Consider the following 22,075-nt stretch of genomic DNA (forward strand, 5'->3'; position numbering starts at 1 on the left):
ATTAGTTCATCAGAACACAACAACACTGTGAGGAGATACAACGTTCTTTCCTGCCAAGTTCTCTTACTTGTGCTTTTGAATGTCTTTGACACCATTTTTCAAGTTTCCTAGTCTTTCAGATGGGTTATCCCTGAAGAAGAAAAAAATACGACATAGGATGATTCAGTATACAAACCACGTAAATCAGTAACTAGAGTCAAACTGCCGGAGGTACCAATGCTTACCTGCATAGCTTTTTTATTAGATTGGCAGCGTTTTTGGTAATTTTCTTTGGAAATTCAATCATATCAATGCCTCTCAGGATGATGTTGTAGGTTTTCATAGGATCGGGGCCAGAGAATGGAGGACTAGACAACAGAGGCCAAGAGATTAGTTTAAATAAAAGTAAAAAGTGCATTTTATGCTAAATCTGCTTGTGCACTAAACTCACCTATTTGAATTTGGCACATTCTTTTTTTTTTTTTTTAAATCACAACATTTTCCCATGCAGTTGTGCATTGTAATGTATGTTACCACAGGGAGTTCTCTATGAACACATTTTTTTACGAGCATGCCCGGGCTTGTGTGTACCTGCCAGTTAAGAGCTCAAACATGAGGATTCCCAGAGACCAGTAGTCAGCTGAGATGTCATGGCCCTTATTCAGAATGATCTCTGGCGCTACATACTCTGGTGTCCCACAGAAGGTCCATGTTTTCTTTCCGAACCCGATCTTTTTGGCAAAGCCAAAGTCCACCTGAAGGGAAGGGAGATTTTGTCGTTGATTTTTTTGACAGAGAGTCAATTATCTTAGAGAACAGTTTCATTCATATTATATGAGATAATATTTAATCTTATGTATAGTCCCATCATCGAATCCCATTCAGCATCAGTCATGCTTTTCTTTAAACAGTGATAATTTTTCTATCTTCAACTGGTGTGAGGCATTGTTCGAAGCTGTTTTGATATTTCACTGTAACATCAGCGAAAGATATTTCTCCTGTTTGCTTCATTTCAGCTGTCTACAAAAGACATGCTGATTACATTTTGATCTCTTACCAGTTTGGCATAACCCCTGTGGTCCAATATGAGGTTCTCTGGTTTCAGGTCTCTGTAGATAATGCCTTTGGAATGCAGGTAAGCAAAAGCCTCCACAACACAACCTGTGTAGAACCTGGTGGTTGAGTCTTCAAAAGAGCCCCTGGAAAGACAGCAGGAAAGCTGAGATGAATGGCAAAATAAAAAGTTTAAAGACAGAGAACACCAAGAGTAATGTCTTTTCTTAGACCAGCTGACAGCTTTCATTAGTTCAGGCCTTCGATGAAGGCTTTTTAAGTTAAACTTCAAAGGAGGTGTCAAGAAATGAAAAGTAAGCATAAACTATTCATTTGCTATGCTTACTTTCTACATATACAATCAGTTACTTTATATCTCATCTGGTAAAATCAAACTTACCTATCCCGAAGGATCGTCCATAATTCTCCACCCAAACAGGCTTCCATCAACATGTAGAGGTACTTGCTGTCTTTGAAGGTTCTATAGAGTCTGGAAAAAAGAAATAAACAAGACTCAATTTTAAATCCATAACAGTTAAAAGACTATTGAACAGGATAAAAGCAAATAGTTACTCTGGGTGGTCACATTACATATTTAAAGAAGGGCTTTTACTTCTAAAATGACCACTAACACCGTGCATTAAAAGATCTTTGAACAATGTACACTGTATGTTTCACAGAAATTCAACGAGCAGAAGAAGAGATGTTAAGCTTTTCAACTGAAAATTTAAAATGAGTGGTTCTTGTGTTAACATCTAGTGTCCTTGTTAATCATCATTGTCATGACAGATGGGGAGGATCTATAACATTAAAGTGACACTAGAGAATGTGGCTTTTTTTTTTGCTCTTTGGCTTCCCCTACAATTGTGGGATGTTACACCTCTGTTATAAAAACAAATCTCCACACACAGCCACACACAATAATTTGTTGAAGAGGCCACACAGATCATATCTAAACAAAAGCCCACTAGAGCTAAACGGTCTGGCGCAGGGCTAGAAACCAAAGTTCTGACGTGTGGTATCTCAGCCCCGGGGTGCTCCAGGGCACTTCCAGGCCCAGGAATATGCATATCAAAGGTCAGTGTGCTTCACAGCAGCACATAGCTTTAAGGCTCACAAACTTTTCTAGTGTTGCTTTAGGTCAAGGCATGGATGCACAATTCAGTTTGCTGCACTGAGTTTTGTAAATGCCTGCTTCTGAGCATGAACAATGGCATCTGTGGGCATGGATAACACAAGCACAAAAACGCACTCGTTACTTCATTTCACCAACTTTGCTACACTTCAGGCAGAAGCTGCCTCACTGGCAATCCCACTGTTTGTAGAGACAGGAAAACGAACTTAGAGGGCTGAGCTAACAGAATATATTAACCCATCATCTTGAGATAACGAGGGTAACAAGCCTCCTTATCTCGAGATAATGGCATAATTAACCCATTATCACTACAAAACAAGTTTCAAACATGGCCTCTCTTGCCTTCAGCACTCCTCATTTTCAGTGTTTTATATACAATGTTAATATAATATAAAAGTTAGATTTCCATATGAAATATGGCCAATGATGTTTTTGAAATAAGTATGTTAAGATAAGTTCAGAGAGCCAAAATACCAGGCTTTAGACAGCTCTGAACACTTGATTTGTAATGATTCTTTTATTTCAATTTTTCTAATATCCCCCAAAAAATGAACGATTTACATTTTATACTGTTATTTGCCACAGGCACCGGCAATTATTCTTTAAAGCAGTGGATGCTGCTCTGTGACAGGCCTTCTGGATTTTGCCAACAAAAGATACTGGTTTTTTTTTTGGTCTGTTAACCTTTAATGGATAGGAGAGTTCAGAGAGACAGGAAGCAGGGGGCAGAGAGAGGGGGAAGGACATGCAGCACAGGACCGTCCGATGTGGGACTCAAACCAGGGCCAGCTGCAGCGAGGACTATAGCCACTTGTATATGGGGCGCCTACTCAACCCACTACGCCACGGACCACTCCTGTATTTGATAGTTTGAAGGGAGAAACACAGGAGCAGGAAAAACTGCTTGTTCAAAAAAGAGAACTTACTGAGGGTCTGTATGAGTGGCCAGTAAAGGATCAATCAGATTCCTAATTAGAGCAGTAACTTCCCTTTGGTATCAAAATGCCCAAGTTAGAGAGCAGTTTCGATATTGTTATTTCTATGTTGATACTGCTCGACATATAAATTGATAGCAACAAAAATTATCTACATCACAGTTGGCAACACAAGCACAAAACTCATAATTTGATGCAAATTATAGCCCGTTAACCAGGCTGTTAACATTTGTAACATAATCGAGTATACTCTGTACTGATACTTACTCGATTTCTTAAGTGCTCTGAAGTGTGTTTATTTTAATTTTTTTGATATCATGTCAGGTGTCATTCTTGCTCAGATCAAGTCAAATTTTTTTCTCTTTGTTTAGAAATGCTTAAAGTTGTGAAATGTGTCCACCGTGCATCTTGAAATAGATTTCTGTCATTGTTTCAATATAACAACTTAAAGTTAACAATGCCATTTACTGACATCTTCCCTATACGTTTCACAGTTGTGTATCAATACACTCCCTTTTTCATGTTTTACAGTTGGCTCTATGTAGTCATAAAATGAGTCTCAGCCAGCAGAGCAAGTTCAACTCAATTTGGATCAAATTAGGTTGCTTATTGCTTATTTTAGTCTCATCTGACCACCGAGCTGCCAAATTCATCATCAGTCTTAATTGTGTACTTCAGCTCATTTTAATCTTACAGTTTTGTGGCATTTTTTTTTCAGCGACTGCTTTTCTCCTGGACATTTTCTTTGAAGACTGGCTTCATGTAATGTCTGAGTGGTCAAAGAAAACAAACAAAAAGTAAATTTCAAAATATGCACAACCACTGAGACATGTGTTTGTAATATGGTTCTTGGTGAACCTCCTAATCATTACTGCATCTGTGTTTTGGCTTAGGTTCAGTACTCTGCTGTTTTTGTTTTTTTTTGTGTGCTGTCTCCCATCTCTATTAGCTCTCTGTATTCTTATTGCTCATGAATTAGACACTGAACAATTCCAAACTAAAAAAGCATTTGTGTTCGTAGGCCTTCTTTTTTCTTTCGTAATCATGTTCATCAAGTTAGTCTAATTGGAAACTGAATAATTACACTGGTCATAAGTGAGCTGACTTTATTAATACGTTTTGCAGAGGAAGCTCTGCAAGCTCCACAAAGAATTCTCTGATAATTAAGCCTGGGTACTCATGGCTCTGAGGTAATAAAGCACTGATCATGAAATGTCAGCCGTATACATAATTTATGAGCTATATAGCCTTTCAATAGCGTTGTTCTGGGTGTGTACCTAACAATAAAGTCAGAGTGGGCCTCTTGCATGATGAGCTTCTCCGAACGAATGTGCTCCTGCTGTCTTGTGTCAACAATGTGTCGCTTTTTTAGGATCTTCATGGCAAACGTTTTGCTCTCGTCGCTCTTGAGTTGAACCTGCAGTAAGAGGGAAGAAAAAAAAAAGTTAAAATACAAAGATCTTGCTGCATGTGAACCTGCAAAGCTGATCTTAAAGATCATTGCAAAGAAATATAATCATTTGTGTTAATGTCACGGCGCAGTGTTCCGTACCAGCTCCACCCTTCCAAAGCCACCAACCCCCAGAGTGTCGATGATGTTGAAGTCAGCTAGGTTGAGATTGAAGAAAAACGCATTCTCTGCTTCATACCTGTAGTGCCAGGAAAAAGGGAAAAAAGAAAAAAGAAAACATGGGACCAGGATTAGGGATGAGATGAAGGATGAAAGAGCACATAATCCACTTTCAACAAACTGAGACAAAATATCCGTTTCGCCGTGAGCTCATTTGTTTGCAAATCTTTGAGGACTTAACTCCTAGTAATCTATCAAGGATGTTTTTGAGGATGTGGAGTGTATGAATACTAACAGATGAACAGGATGTGTGTAAATTTAGTCTTCTGGCAAATTATTTTGACCTCTTAGAACACAGACCGACTGTCACCATTCTTGATAGGAGAGAACAAAAGAGTATATCTGTCACACAAGCTGTCCACGTCTCAGTTGACTGTGAAGCTATGACTTGGCTCTGCCACGGAACACTACAATATGACATGGCTGACCTGCACATGCTGGCAGTGGAGAGTATTTCCAAGTATTCATCCCTTATCCCCAAATGCCCTCTGTCTTCTCTGGTTATTGTTTGATCCAGACAGAGTTTCATCTGCTCAGTCTCTGGATCAGTGGGCTTAGGACTGATCTGAGCCAGGACAGGCCTCTCTGGGTCACGTGGATCTGAGCATCAACTCAATGTCAGGCCAAACAATTAAGACTTGCTCACAAAAGTCAGTCAACTTTTGAGTTTGTTTACTTAATAGTATCAATGTCTCATTTTATGAGCACTGTTCTAGCTTTGAATTCAATAAATAAAATGTCATACAATATGTCTTTCTTTTCCCTCCCTTTTTCCTGTATTACATGGCTATGTCAGATGTGAGTGGGGAATTCGAGTTGTTTCCTATCGGCTTTACACATCAGTTACTCTCCATGCCAGAAGAATTAAACCCTTTCCCTCAGCCACATGCCACTGGGCCTTGTGGTGGCACGTGTTGAGAGGTTACTGAACACAATGTTTCTCAGAAACACATCAGGTTACCAGGACACTCACTGTTTATTTGTGTTTATGTGGGCACTACTACTATCATTGACATTTACCGATGAGCCTTTCATCTTTTTCTCCTCTTGATTTGTCTGAGCTAGCATTGAGAAGACTGCAAATCCAAAAATAATCTCTGCTTAAGAAAAGGACAGAGGGAAACAAAGCAAGAGCCAAAAAATTACTCTGTGGGGGGGGGGGGGGGGTATTATCATGGTCATGTTGACTTTGGGTTTGCACACAAAGAAGAAACACTTTAAAATCTACGGTATGAGATGAACATACAGTAAACATGATGTGTTTAAGTTCTGATAAGGAAGTTTCATAAATCTATAAAGATAGAAATAGAAAAGGAGGAGGAGTAATGTCATTATTTGGCCAGCAGATGGCAGCATTGTTGTATCTTAAGGCAAAAAACATAAGCATGTGAACAAAAACTTCATGTTCTTTTGAATTAAGTTGCAAATAAAAGAATAACCACATATATCAAATTCTGCAGACACACTAAATACTTTAATGAGAAAATAAAAAAGGCAACAATAAAAACAGGAAATTCATTGAAATGAATTGCGATTAAGAGATTCATAGTTCTTACTGCATGTCCTAAAGACACACTGGATCGGAGGGAATCAATGAAAAGTAGAGATATTTACAACACATATACATGTGCAGATATAGAAAACACTACTTGCTCATTCCCTGCGACTAAGGCATGAATTTCAGAATCTTGAATATGATACTGATGAGCAGGTCCATTGAGGCAGGAACCATCCAACCATCCGAAATAGACATCAAAACTAGTACCTTTAATCAAACAGAGATTTCTGTAGGTTTCAGCTGCATCCAACACTGTAAAGTGTCTCTGGTTACTTACACAGTTTATGTATTTTAAGGTGTTTTACATGAGACTGAAATAACACATTATTTATTAATGTTGCCTGGAAAATCAATTTCAACCACAGCAATACAAAGTATCCATGCAGGTCAAGTAGCACCCCAGTGGGTGATAATCTGTATCACGGAGCGGATGAGGTCATAAAAATGATGCAATCCCAGTGAGGATAAGTTTTTGTGTGAGTACATTATGTGAGTGAGTGTGTGCTATCATCCTAATTCATTTTGCTCCCATTCTTTTTGGTCTAGCCTGACTCTAGGGAGCAGAGTCAGGGGAAGAAAGCACTTGTGACCTTAAAGATGGCTCTCATTAAATGCAATATTTATTTGCGAGTATTTCCTGCAGATAGAACTTCCACACTTGCACAAAAGACATTGGATATGCTGAGTCATACAGGGTAATTTTCTCAACAATCTTCAATCATAGAGGGATTTTTTTCTGGATGTAACTAACGTGAGAATGGTCACTTTTAATATTGAGAACAAGCAAAGAGAAAATTGCCTTTACGAGATCAAATACATTTGAATATTGTCTACAGATTCTCACGTTGCTTTCCAAAAAAAAAGAAAAGAAAAAAAGTTGTCACTTATGTAGAAATAGACAAGTGAAATATCCACTCTACCTTGTGTAAAATAAAGCTTCTCCTGCCAGGAGAAGAACTCGCTCAATCAAAATGTGTGCATGCGAAACGGAACAGGGAGGTAGTCTTTGAAGAAAAGACCTGTCAGCCTCACAGAGAGCAGCTGTAGTTCGCCATACAGCTACTGCTGAAATGTGCTTATCCACCGTGACCAATTATAGATAGTTTCCATCACAATGGGATCTTGACTTAAGCTTTGCTCACCGTGAGACAAATTATGCTCTGCTGGGGAGGGAGCAAGATACAAGACAGCACGTGACAGGGAAAGCTACCTTAATCAGGGTGAAAACAGGTTTGATGAGACAGATTTCAGGAAGTTGAAGGAGTTCTGTGAGAGGACAGGGCTGATTTTAGGGTACATAGTAATACTACTTACGTCATACTTTTTACTGAAGAATGGGGTTAGGAAGGTGCACTGTAGGTTTCTATTTGTCAGGATTTGCTGGCAGAAGAATCACCAGCTGCAGTGAGCCATAGGGGATACCCGGCCAGGGGTGACTGCCAGACATGAACCAAGGGACCTCTCATTGTAGTCATCCAATCTCAGTCCCCATTGCCTCTTTCCAATTCAGTAACTGGTGTCATGTTCTGCTCTTTGCAGACTTAGTGCCACTGACTTGCAAAAGATGATTGTCACTCTCAGCAGTCAGCTAGAAATCCAAAGTATTGCACAGAAGTCTAGTCGTCTTGTCACCAGTCCTGTTCTATTGCCATCAAGCTTCCCTCCGTGCATCCATCTACATAACGCATGCGCTGTTTCTGCTCGCACGCTCTCTGTAATCTGTCACTGCTGACTTTGTGTTTCTCCTCACCTTGGTTTACAGCATAATCAGTGAAGTATCAAATTATGCTATTAGGTGGCTTATTCAACCCCAAGATGCCCACCTCATGGCCAAGGTCATCTGTGCTTTCTATGATGTTATTCTCATCCTTCCATAGTGATGATAAAGAGAGGGCTGTACGTATTAATTCCTCCAGAAATAGAGCAGGATGTTTTCTGGTTTGCCAACTGTATGTTTTCTTGTTATGTAACACACCTAAAGGCACTCAACATTAACATCTGTCCTGACGCATGTTTCTTTAAAAACAGCAGTTAATCAGCAGTCAAGATATAGTTTTGATGCAGTTAGTAATAGTTTTTGATTACTAAGGTCGAGGAAATTGACGATACAAAGGAACTAGCGTAAATATACGATTTATACAGTGCCATAAAAAAGTCTGGAGCCACCCATCATTTCTTTATATTGACAGGAAAGCAGGAGATAGTTGCAACAATTAATGGAAAAATGTGCAAGCATAAATGTGAATATGGTATATAAGCCAAAAACAGAGTTTGTGCAATCTTAATGATCTTGAAAGTCTATATTTGGCACAACTTCCTTCACTCTTTAACAGAGCCTTTTTAAACTTTCTTATAATTTCTTTGAGTAGTCTTCAGCAATAGTTCTCCAGCCTTCTTGGAGGACACCCAAAATCTCTTCTTTGTAAGTTGGCTGCCTTTTGTTCTGTTCTCTGTCAAGATGATCCCACACAGCTTACGGTAATGTTGAGGTCTGGACTCTGTGGAGGATTCTTTACTCCATAAGACATGTTGTAAGTGATTTTCAGTCCAGTTTTTGTGTCCCTTCCATGGGGAACTTGAGGCTTCAGCGAACAGCAGATGGATCAACTGAAGGGCCAGATGCATCTCTCAGGTCCTGTGTCAGAACTTTGCGGATTTCTTTCCTCTATTTTCTCATGACATCATTTGAACCCATATGGTGTCACAAATGATTGAAACTCAAGTTAATTGACCAAAATGGGCAATATAACTTATGTAACATTACAGATCTTTGACATTTGGTAATGGTGTTTGAATTTTTTTATTTTATTTTATTTTTTTAAATGTGATCTATGTGGTCCATTTGGTCTATTTTATATTCCTTATAATTTTCTGAGTTCTTATGGGTTAAGGTACTTTTCATGTGCTATTGATAGATTTTTTTTAGGGCTGCCACTGCTTCGTATATCCTCCACTGGTCCAGTTGCCTCAAAGTTTTTAAAGATAATTTGCACAACATGCTGAGACATGCAAAGTTTTTGGCCTAACTAAATGGGAACAAATTGTGTGCCTCTGTGACAGGCTGCTAATCACAAAGTGCGTAAAAATATCATCTAAAATAGGTTATTTGCTAAGTTTGTTGTATTTTTTTTTATACAAGGTCAGTCTTAAGTGTGTTAAGTGGCTTAACAAACATAAGATCTTATTTCTTTGAAAATGGGTAGTTACAAGAATTGGACTGAAAGAGAGCGAAAAAGCTGCCAATATTCAAGACTTAAAAGATAACAAAAAGTTTGGCTCCTTGGAAGCAAAATGTGTAGAAATTATAGGTGGCTCAAGACTTTTACACAGTACTGTACGTGATAAATATTTTGGGTAATTAATTTTGAACAATAATTCAAATTTGACTTACTTGGCTTTGGCATCAGCGTCCTCATGGCCTTTACTAGACACATCTTCCAAACCTCCAATCAGGTGCTTGAATGAACTGAAACACAAACAGTAAATGTTACAACAGCTCTTGGTTGAACTTTCCAGACATGACGTTGTTCAACATTCCACAATCTATTCAGGCTAAAGTAATACACACATTCTCCTGTCATGCATGTAATGAATTAATAAATTATGTTTCCTGGCACTACAGCAGTTTGTACACTACAGACAATCTGTCGTCAGATTCCCATAAAAATACCACCAGTTACTATTAAGTATTCATCAGCCTACTTTTAGAGACAAGCCTTTAAGATCATAGAGGAGAAGACAAATGAAAAGGTGTAAAACACTCTGATGTTGGTTGATTGGAAAGTTTGATACAAAAGTAGAGAGCACATTAATTCCTGCTGAATGAAGAGGCATTATGTAAATTATGATTGGGCATGAGTATAAAGTCAGTTGTTACTCAGCTGACAAACACAGAGAAGCCTTGTTCTTTTGATGCCTTTGGAATCAAAGTTAACTTCTAAACTCTCATTGGGCATGAAAGTTGTTCATTTCAGAATAAGAAACTGGGAAAGAGGCGGGGCACAACCTGGACAGGTCGCCAGTCCATCACAGGGCCACACAGAGACAAACAAGACAAACAACCACACATGCTCACACTCACGCCTAAGGACAATTTTTAGAAGCACCTAACATGCATATTTTAGGACAGTGGGAGGAAGCCAGAGTATCCAGAGAGAACCCACACATACATGGGGAGACCATGCAAAATCCCTGAGAACGACCAGTGCTAACCACCACACCGCCGTGCAGCCTTCAATTCAATTCAATTCAATTCATCCAAAGGTGAATTTTATTGCTGCAGTATATCAGTATATATCAAATATTATTGATATTATAATAAAGTGTTTGAATCAAATACATAAAATAAAATACACATTGAAAAACATTTGGAAACTTGAAGTGTAGCAGAGAGAGGTCTGGTAGAAATCATCAAAGTTTGCCATGATAGACTCAGGTTTCTTTTGTAGCTTGGCAACAACTTAGCTAATGAGTACACTGGTAACAAAAGTTAACTTTCTCAGTAGACAAAATTGTCAGAAACTCCCAGCCAACAGTTCAACATCTAGGGCATACAGATGCTCCTTCTCTGTGACATGCCAAGGATTATACCATCTGTTGTTACCGATCTGCAATCCCTCCTCCTTCCCTGTTATCTGTCTGTCTGCAGTCGAACCATTTAGTCTTAAAACTGAGTAGAGAGGTGTTAGAGTTGTTCCTGCAATCATGTCTTGGTGATAAAATATAACCCTGCCTTCCTGATATTCCTGCTGCGTTCTCGTCAGGGATCGAAGTTCATCCATTTTATCTACCAGTAACGTCGCATTTCCCACGATGATCAGGGGAAGAAATGGTTTAAATTTCTTCCTCCTTTCTCTCCATTTTGTTCCTGCTATTCTTCCTCGATGTCTCCTCTTCAACACATTTGGATTTGGGGTCTTAATTCAGGCTTTTCTTAGGCTTTGGAAAGCTCAATGGCCCTACATGCAAACAACTTCTCGGTTGCCATGGTTATGCATCATAACAGATTAAAAAAAGTGCCAGAGTAACCAGCAGAGCATCCAAATCAGTAGTAAAATAAAGTATTTAAATCAAACGTTAAAAAAAGACACAATCTGTCCAGAGATACTTCATATATGCTTGAGATACAGAATATGACTTATTATGTTTCTATCGGAGCACTTGTCTTTCAGCTCATTTTACTTTCAGCTCAGAAGAATTATTCTGGAACTCCCTGATGCTTGTATTTATTCCATCTCTCTTTACCACGCATCCTGCCATTATCATTGTCTTACTACTTAAGCTGCACTATTTCATTAAAAGGTTTCTGTGGATATACAGAAAATGAATAAAGTCATGTAGAATAACAAACGCTGCAAAACAAAAATCCTGTACCAACTGGGCTGTCGGTGTGACGCATGCACGGAACCAGCTGTGTGACAGCATTAGCTACTTATATGACAGGCCATTGTAATCACTTTTGCTGGATGACTCACTTACTATCCCCCTGCTCGCCCTGAGGATGTGCCTGTTCCCTGAGGCCAGAGGGAGGCCTGAAGTAAGATGACACCATCTCTTCTTCAGGCTGAATGCGTCGCTTGTCTATTTTAACCACACAATTGAATGCTAGAGACAAGGATGTTCAAAGGTTGTATTCTTTGATAATATGGTAACTATTTTAATGTACAACTTTCCCATAAAACACAGCTAGCCACATTAGTGTAGTGAAAGATCGAAAGCAAATGTTTGGGCTAAGAGCAGAAAAAGCAACATTCAGAAGTTTAAAAATATGACTATTCTCACATAAAAGATGATTGTCTCATAAAAGTAGTAGTTCAGATGTAGCATCTCTCTAAATTCTGAACTGAAGCTAAAATTAGGACATTACACCAGGCTTTTTGACAAGTTTTAATGAAGCAAATCCAAATCTAGATTAGTCCTGAACAAAGAGGGAACTTTAATGATTTTCTAACTCACAAACTATGTGAGCAGCTATACAATGTTGTGTTGACAGTCTTTCGTTGTTCAAGTTAATTAAACATTTTGCACCACCCTAAAAAGGTAATATAAAGCATAAACCTCTATTATTTTAGATGTATGAAAATACATGAATTGATCATTCAGAAATAAGTAATGCTGTAACAGCAAACTCCCTGAATGTATTGAAGTGAGTAAGCGTAATCAAAAATCATCGATGTAATCTAATATTTTTCAATTCAGATTTTCATTTCTGCTATAAATTGCACATTATTTGACATGAAACCCGATCCATCAAATCCCTTTCTGCTACTGAATAGATCTATTTTGTTTCATTTTAATTTAGTGGAGTTTTGTTGAATAACAAATTTCCAAAAGAGTTTTGATGTCTTTGTGGCTTTGGAAATGTAAAAACAAGGCCAACAAAATTATAAGTGTCTAAATTTGTGTAAAAATGAAAAACTTACATGGCTCACTGATGTTTGAACCTTTCCCGCGGCCACATGTACAAACATGTTAGGCTAAAATGTTATGAATCAACAATCAATTAACAGCCTTACTGATACTCACTCTCGATCAATGACCAGACAGGTGACCGCCTCGGCTGCAATGACGTTGGCTGTCCTGATGTCCTCCCTGGGGAAAATGAACATAAGACAGCTAAATTAGTTAAGTAGTCTAAACAATTATCACACGCAACAATGCCATTATTAAATCACATTATCATTGATTTGAAATGCTTTATTATAGGTTTGATGATTGACACGGTTAAGCTTCTCGTCAAGTTGAACTGCATTGACTCTACATGGAACTGGCACACAACATGAAAACATAATTTAAAGCAGGCAACACACACTGCAGGACAGACATTACTTTTTATTATATTTGACATCAAGTTCATCTTCCTCTGACGATGCTTCTTCAGAGGAGTTACCCCAATCACAGGAATCCTCTGAATCTGTATCCCAAGAATCCATCCTTCAATGCGAAAAATGTGCAGTACGCCGAGTCCCACAGGGATAAGCTCCAGTGCTGAAGCAGCAAACTGCCAAGGGCAGCCCTCCAATCAAACACCTCTGTAGTAATTTTCTGTAAGACTCTAGTCCAAGTGTAGTGGAGTCCTTTCTAACATAACCTAAAACAATACAAAAATGCTGAAAATTCTTCAGGGAATGTCCCATAAGTAGATTGTTTTATGGCCCGTTCATCTTTTCGAAAAATGAAAAAAAGCTCAGGTCATTTGATGGATTTAATATCCCGATGGGCTGCGATAGCCGAAACAAGCTATGTTCTAGATCCAAAGAGAGTCAATTCACTTCAGCTGAAGCACTAACAGTCACTGACAATCATCCTCTGTGTCTGCTCTGAACTCACAGACATATGGCAACCTATTTCAATGAACTGAGGTGACAGTTCTTCCTCATGCCATGTAAACTCCCTCTGTCTTCCCATCCAAAAAAGCATGCCCCCCCCCCCAGCTTGCACGCTCACAAACACTCAAACGCTGTCTCACTCTTTCTGCTAACCTGTTTGAATAAAGGTCACAGCTGGTTGGTGAACAACAGCTTTTTAATGGCGAGGACTACAGCCGATGAGAGCGCAGAGGAGAGGCTGGCGGCATTCGTTGGGGGCAGAGGCTATATCAGGAGTTGACCACTGAGGCCCTCCGGCAAGCATAGCACATGCAGTTACATCAACCGCTGGTAACGCTCCATGACCTGCATCCACGGTCTTAACACATCAATCTTGCAAACACTGCTGCCAATGCTTTCTTCACCCACATCAGTATTCAGAACCATTAACAAAGACCTGATTACAGTATTAATAAACATTTTATTAGGCAAAAATGTAGTAGATAATTTAAGAATTCAAAAATTTAAACAACTTTAAATGTGACTTTTTTTTTTAGTGGACATCTATAATCAACTCAACACCCAACACACACACTTTGCACGCTTAATCACCTGGAACCTTCTTAGGGTCTGGTTACACGGAAACGTTTTTCACTGTAACCGATATTTTTGCTTATCGTTTGGCTGCCACATGGAGCCGGCGTTCCCAGTACCCCAAAACGATATTTTTGGAGAACGGGTTCCAGAGTGGGAAGATCTAAGAACGCCGCCGTTTCGTTTCCATTGTTACAGCCAGAACGGATTTGTTTACATCTGCGTCACAGCCACATGGCCAACGCCAGTGACGTAAACACATACGTCAGTGACCAGAACAAAAAGTGGCTTCCATTCAAAATCCGGAAGAAGACAACACAACAAGGACATACAGCAACCATCATGGACCCCACAACATTGATAGTAGCACTGCTGCAGACACTGCTAACTACAGCGGCGTTGTTGAAGGAACAACGTGAGCTTCGCGCTGGTAGAAGTAGGGGCGTAAACGCATGCGCATTGCTTCTTCTATTGTTCTGGTGTAACCGGTGGGGGTGGCTTACAGCGCACATAGAGGTGTGGCGTGTGTACTGCATCGTTTTCAGCAAGCGTGGCGTTGCCATCTGGACCTGATATCTTTACAGAAGCTTTCCTGTGTGGTCGCAATAATTTTCGTACCCGTTTTCAAAAAAACCCTCGTTTCATTTGTAGCCGTAGCCGTTTACCAATTTCAACAAAATATTTCCTGTCCTCAAGATAGGATTTGAACCAGTTTAAAGCACTACTAGATATTCCCACCCAGTCTTCTAATCTCTGTAATAAGATTGCCTGGTCAACTGTGTCAAAGGCAGCACTCAGGTTGGAAAGGATTGAAAAGTTTCAAAAGCATTGATAGACAGGAGAAAGTCGGTAAGCTGTCGGTATACAACTTTTTTTAAGACTTTGCCTAAGAATGGCAGGTACTGTGGCATCAAGATTGCTCTTCTTTAGAAGAGGTTTAATGGCAGCAGTTTTTTAGGCCTTTGGAAATGTTCCAGTCTGGAGTGAGATGTTAACTAGATGAGCGAGTTGTGGTAACAAACTGCTCAGCACAGACTTTAGAAATCTAATGGGTATCTCATCAAGGCAGCACATCGACGAACTTAGACTGCAGATGATCTCTTCGACTGTTTTGTCAGTAACAGGTGTAAAATGTGTCAGCTCTCTGTGTCTAGCTGGCTGCAGAGTAGTTATTTGTGGAAATTATTGCATTTTTAATGCCTTGAACTTTGTCATTAAAGAATATTGCAAACTCATTACACTTGGATGCAGAGATGAGTTCTAAAGGCAGTGAAACTGGAGGGTTTGTTAACACGAGAGTTGTTACTGCAGTTTTTGATGATTTCAGAAAAATAACTCTTCCTTGTTCTACGCAAAGTCTGGTTGAACACACATAACTTTTCTTTGTAAATCTCACAATGAACCTGGAGCTTTGACTTGCGCCCTTTCCATTCAGCAAAAGAGAGGCTTGTCACACCTTTCCCCTGCTGCTGAGGAAAACAACTGTGGAGTGTCCTGGCACTGATAATAGCCCCGTTCTATACGAAACACAATCCAGAAACAATATCTGTCAGTGTGATTCATGTGCACAGTGCTGAGTTCAAGTCATGCCATGATGGCTCTACACTTGTTAATTGTGGCAAAAGAAGAGATGCACTGGAAACAGACACACACACACACACACACACACACACACACACACACACACATATGCACACTTGTGCAAGCACCAACTCACTAAAAGCAGCTGCATGCTGTGTCTGGAATGCCCTTTGGACTTACACAGAAGCTTGTGGTGTTGATTTCCAGTAGATGTTTGCAATGAACACGGTAATTGGACAGTGATCTGGTGTACTGGGAAGGAGGTTATGAAAACAGGGTGTGCTTGAAGGCAGCAAGTAGGGTAGCAGTTATACAGGGTGCAGAAAGGGAAATCTAGCACAGATCAGGACTGGGGCAAGAACAAGATGTGGTTTCGAGACACAAAGCCAGGGATTTTGTCCAAAGTCTGTGAAACAAATGTATTCAGGCGGGTCAGGGGCCAGATTTTATGAGGGGATTCGTCATTTAGATGTGGATCTTTTTTACTTCTTAGGATAAATTAACTTGCCTTTTTTGTTCCCATTTCTGAAAACATAGAGAGTTCCTCGCTTTTGATGGTAATTTATTAATATAGATATCCAGAATTCCCTTTACAAAAATCATTGACCACTATGTCAGTAAAATCTATCAATAATCTTTAACCTGGCTTCATTCAATGTTTAGATTTGTCATATAAACTACATAATAATCAACAAGGTAAGTTTCATGCTGAAATATTTTAGTGAAACATCTTACTCTATTCACCTGTCGTATCCCTCCTGAAGTACTTTGAGTCAGCCAGTGTTTGTGTACTTTCGTCCACATTATGAACAGGGTGTGCATATTCCCAAATAACTACCTCTCTCTTCTTTGCTGTTCATTAAAGAAGGGAATTGTTTTAAAATGCTCCTTTTTGGTGCATGTTCTAATATTGAGCTATGTTGTTGGACTAACCTAACCTAACATGAATCATACTGTTTATATCTGGTTATTTAAACAAAGATAATGTGGTAATTCCCAGATGTCTGAGCTTACCACAAATGAACAGCCTGCCAAAAAATTAAACTTTGGCAGTGGTGTTTGTTTTCTTTATTTCAGACTGGCAAATTTCTGCTTGCACATCTGCCATACTGGTACATACTTGTTCAATTCTGGGCTCTAGTTGCAAATGACTGTCAGCGCTTTCCTTTGTTTACAGCACTGCCATCCCTCATGAGTTCCAACATCCAAAATAAAATGTCTTCATTGGTGGGAAACTCCGTCAGAGAGCTCGTGTTTGAAACCGCTTAGCTAAACAAAAGATGTGCACCTTTCCTATTAAAATAAAAAGCAGCATGGGGTTTCTTTTAACAAGATACTTTTGAGTCACAAGAAAAGCTTCAGATCTTTAGTAGTAGCAGTAGCTACATTAAAACAATGTCTGCAAAAGTCTAAAATTCTATCAAATGCCTTAGAGGAATGTAAAATATACAGAGGATACAGACAAGAACATAAAACAGGAATGTAAGATGAGATAAGCTAGAAACCTGTAAGTCAGATGGAGGTTTATTAAGAGATGGCTTGGAGTGAGGGAATGACATAACATCAATAACATCTGTGTTGTCCGATGTAGCAGGGAAACCATTTGTAGGAAATTAACTAAATATGACATGCATATAATTGTTGTTATTGCATGGACAGAGAAACTGAGACAATTAGGTGTCTTCTTGCACTGTGGTCCTCTACAGACATTTACACTGACATAATGACATGCCGACATTGTGCATCTATCACCGTTTTGAAAAGCAAACTGCTTCTTTTAATGTTTGCAAGCTGAACAACATGAGGATAGATCCTCTCTGTTTCAAACTTGAAGTCAATTCTGAAGCGCAATAAACCTGGATTCCATATCATGGCCAGCAGTTGATGACACCTGTGGTTGCAAAGAGAAGCCCATTTCTATTTAAGTCTGTGGAAAAAAGAGCTAATTTTTCACTTAATGACGGGTCTCAATCACTAGTTTCTCACTTTATCAAACAATGCATGATTCACAATTGTGTGATGTCATTTCGAATTAAACTAAAGAAGACAAAGCAGGGTTTGAAATAAGGTGTGGGTACACTGTGATTGACAAGCTATTAACCAATGGTAGCATATGTCTGTGGTTCAGATCCACTGCTCTAACTCGTAACTTTTGGTTTCAAAAGACCAGCCACGGATTACCAAAAGGCTGAACTCCAGGCATCAATGGGTGACAACATGATGGCTATGTCCATCTATTCTACACAGTCTCAGGTCCAAAACTAGCACCAGAATTGTGTTGGCTAAAAAGGAAAATAGACAAATTACATCTTGGTCATGATGTTATAAGGTCTTTGCATCAGTTGTGGCTGAAATAAAACCACTCAGCAGTGTAGTGTTGATAATGAATGAGTTGCTAAATGCATAAAGAATTAATACTTTGGATACTTTGGCTCGTCACTAGGGAACATATCCATACTATCCCTGCCTCTAGAGATAATTTATCAGAGCGCTGTTGTTGGTTTGAAGGTGTTCTGACACTGACACCTATCACATTTCTGTCAGTGACATCAGACTTTTTTTAACAGCACCTCAAGTCCATGAGCAGGAACATCCCCACAGGCGCACACATACAAAATTCACACGCGAGAAGAGGTCAGGACACACATTGTCCAGGCCACTGACAGATCTGCTCTTTGAATAAAAGTTCACACTTCTCCATGATGGGTAGAATGTGACATCAGATATGTTGCTGACCATGTTTAAACAGCACATCAACCAAGAAGCACATCTTTTCCTGGAACAAGCACCTACCGGGATGTATACAGCAGTACTCCTTCAGGGCTATATATATATATATATATACAACCTCGAGAGGAGACATGTAATCTGATATTTGACCGGTTGTTTTCACATACAAAACAGTAGTCACACAAGCTCCAATAAACCATTACAATGGGCAGGAGAACAGACTTTGATTTGTAAATATGATGTTCCCAGAGATCAAAGGCAGCATCTTCAGATGAACAGAGAAGGGGCTATTGAGTTTCATGAGCCAGGACACACACAGTTAACTCCTAATTAGAAAGATGACCCAGCAGAAGAGCCCTCTGATCAAAAGCCTGCTGCGAAGATGGTCAGCATCTTCAGCATTTCAATTTGCGAGACACGTTTGACTATCAAAGGTGTAGCTGAATAAACCTCTGTCGCTCAAGACACTCAGCAGAAGACTCTAACAATACCAAGTAGGTACTGTAGTGCTTCTTGTACAAAAGGTCTGATTTTCTTGATTAAACACAGCATGACATCCTATTAAAAGTGCTTTGAAGAGCCTTCAAAACTGCACAGCCCAAATATAGTAATATGAAACTATAGGGAAACATTTAAGGATATTTTTTCTTAACACTAAGCCCCGTACAGGCTTTTTATCAGAGAAAGAATAACAGCATTTACAATAAACCGGTAAATTCCTTGAAAATTCAAATACTTAAACAAAAAAGTAGCAGAGGCCATTACAAAGTGATGTTTTATGTCATGTTTTCATTCATCAAACAGCACATTTTTACGCCTCATTAATGAAAAAGGATAAAAATGTATATTTTGAACAGTGTACTCCTCGCACTGCCACCAGATCAAGCTCCCCCTGCCTCACATTCTCTGCATGCATTTTAATGCCATGTCATCTTCTGTCTCCTAGTCATTAGCTTTATGGGGAAAGCCCTGCCATCTGTGCAGCTCCAGCTGTTGCCTGAGCAGCTCCAGTTTTCCCTTTGAAAGTGAACATGGCCATGTTATAACAGCGCATAAGCTGGGGTTTATTTTCCAGAGGATGCTGCTTTACTTCAGCTTAAGTCTCTGTATTTGAAAGTGATAACTGTTCAAAACCTGACTTGAAGCAGCTTTCACATTTGTCAGCCACAAGATGGCGACATCTCCATTTAGTTGCATCTTAACACTGTTGGCGACGTGCATTTACTCATATGTTTGCACATGAGTGCAGATGTTTTGTTCCCACCGGACCCTTCACAGACATGGTACACTTGAGAATATCTTCTGCTGGTAAACTCACTCAGTTTAAATAATATATTGTTTATGAAGAAGTGCAATCATGGTGAGACAGGACCAACAGCAACATAAAAATATAACTTCTTAGTTGTACAACATTTTTTTATAAAGCAGAGGCGAGAGTGTAAAGTTACTGTGTTGGAGCGCTTACATGGCATTAAATGTTAATGCTGGATGAGCAACAGGGAAATGTGGGATTTGTCTCTGCTCATTCCATGTGTATTTCTGCCAACATAAACTCCTCGTACTGATCAGCAGCAGTTATTCTGACATATTTCATAACAGTGTTTAGAAAAGACACACAAAGACGGTGAAAATTCATTAAAGCAGTTAAGGACAGCTTGAAGATGGCCTTGCTATTACACTGCTGTAGCAAACAAGGACAAAAGAAGGAAGGAAAAATGAAGGAAGACTCTAAGGTAATATTGTCTATATCAAATGAGATTTCAGCCCAGAGGACACTATTTTGGTTACCTAAAAACTCCAGACACAATGAGTGACTTCTTTCAAACAATGTTTGTTTGTTTATATGTTTTTCTGGCCAAAAAAAAAAAAAAAGAGAGCCACCAGTAACTTTGGTTATGAGAGTACAAATAATGTATAATTAGCTCCTCATCCCCCTGCCTTGTGAGCTGCATTTGGGTCCTCTTTCACAATACACTCACCTCTAACATGCTGCATCAAGCCTGCTGTAGCTTTGCAAAAATGCAACCAACACCATTTTGCAAAGGTTCCAAAGCATGGCACATTAAAGGATAAGACCGGTTTTTTGACATTGGGCCCTTGATTTCACATTATAACATGATGTTCTACTCACCCCTGCTTGTAGTTGGTCATTTGGAGCTGTTCCGAAGATATTCGAGAGGCGTCTGGCTGCTCTCTTGAGATATTCGGCCATGAAACGGTTTCCTATGGGCAAGCTTATACAGGCACAAACTATGCTTTTTATAATTTATTAATTACTGTACATTAGCACTGATAACGTGGAGGTGCGTCGCTTACTTAAAAAAATCCGGGTTACTGTAATTTAGATTTTTTTGTCGTAAAGTGGGTGTTACTGACGTCCTCGTGGTGCTACTGCCACAGACAGCCCACAGACCTGCTGCCTATTTATTCATTCGGCTAAAATTCAAAATTAGTAACCCGGATTTTTTTAAGTAAGCGACGCACCTCCACGTTATCAGTGCTAGTGTAGAGTAATTAATAAATTATAAACAGCATAGTTTGTGCCTGTATAAGCTTGCCCATAGGAAACCGTTTCATGGCCGAATATCTCAAGAGAGCAGCCAGACGCCTCGCGAATATCTTCGGAACAGCTCCAAATGACCAACAACAAGCAGGGGTGAGTAGAACATCATGTTATAATGTGAAATCAAGGGCCCAATGTCAAAAAACCGGTCTTATCCTTTAAGGCTGAAGAGGCTGAAGTTACAAAAATAGAGGAAGCACTTGCTGAGCTTGATCAGTATTAGATCAAATTTGGTAGCCCATTAGACCCATTATATAAGGTGGCTCTTTTCTCTTGTATTTACAATAAAATGGTCCATTCTTGCTGTATTTATTCAACAGTGAGATCACTATTGTTCTGTGATAAGATCAAGAAGACTGTGCACTGCAATGCCTAATTCGTCTACATGTCTCCTACCCACAGAGCCCAAGGCTGTTCAGTTGGTCTTGTTGTTGTGGAGTCGTTACGAACTGAATTAAAGGATGTTTAAGTTTAAAAAAAGAATACTCAACGCAGACTCAACATTTAAGCATACAACAAGTGTGTCTGACTTTAAGCAGTTCAACACATTCAGCAAGTTATAAGGTCTGTCAAGAAGAGTGAGTTCCAGCAAAGAAAAGAAGATTGATAAGGGCTCGAGGCTTATTGAAAATAAAAGATGCATGTTCATACTACAACAACTACCACAAAGGATTTACATTGGAAGAGAAGATGATATTAGCAGCAAACCTACCCTTGCAGAGCTTTCTCTCCAAACCAGTCACCTTTTCCGAGGGCGCGGAGGTAAACAGGCTCTCCATTGGGCAACTCTTCCCTGGTCACATTAACCTACCAAAAGGGATAGTTTTAAAGAAAGTGAATAGTGTGGCATGAAGAGGAAGGAGACAAACCTGAAGAAAGAAGGATGTTTTGTAAGTAGATGGAAGTTTGTTTTGTAAGTGAAGGAATGACATTTTATTTAGTCATCATTCCATTAAAAATCACAGGTATATGATCTCTCAAAATATATAATGTGACACATATCTCTGCGG

The 22,075-nt window shown here is 39.3% G+C and overlaps 1 protein-coding gene across 3 annotated transcripts in view; it reads right to left on the bottom strand.

Moving 5' to 3' along the window:
- LOC142394796 (cGMP-dependent protein kinase 1) overlaps positions 1 to 22,075 on the bottom strand; it is a 90,499-nt gene that overhangs the window by 2,822 nt on the left and 65,602 nt on the right. For 2 of the 3 annotated variants that reach the window (XM_075478394.1, XM_075478393.1), the window contains exons 7-16: positions 21,778 to 21,872; positions 12,816 to 12,881; positions 9,682 to 9,756; positions 4,655 to 4,751; positions 4,380 to 4,519; positions 1,433 to 1,522; positions 1,037 to 1,178; positions 571 to 734; positions 225 to 347; positions 68 to 130 (exon numbers count right to left, since the gene is read on the bottom strand). In XM_075478394.1, the coding sequence (XP_075334509.1) occupies positions 68 to 130; positions 225 to 347; positions 571 to 734; positions 1,037 to 1,178; positions 1,433 to 1,522; positions 4,380 to 4,519; positions 4,655 to 4,751; positions 9,682 to 9,756; positions 12,816 to 12,881; positions 21,778 to 21,872 (1,055 nt within the window). Of the gene's footprint in view, positions 1 to 67; positions 131 to 224; positions 348 to 570; positions 735 to 1,036; positions 1,179 to 1,432; positions 1,523 to 4,379; positions 4,520 to 4,654; positions 4,752 to 9,681; positions 9,757 to 12,815; positions 12,882 to 13,118; positions 13,672 to 21,777; positions 21,873 to 22,075 lie in introns of those variants that run through there. The other variant, XM_075478395.1, reaches the window with a different exon arrangement.

Source organism: Odontesthes bonariensis, chromosome 2, assembly GCF_027942865.1.
Source record: "Odontesthes bonariensis isolate fOdoBon6 chromosome 2, fOdoBon6.hap1, whole genome shotgun sequence".
Taxonomy (NCBI): Eukaryota; Metazoa; Chordata; class Actinopteri; order Atheriniformes; family Atherinopsidae; genus Odontesthes; species Odontesthes bonariensis.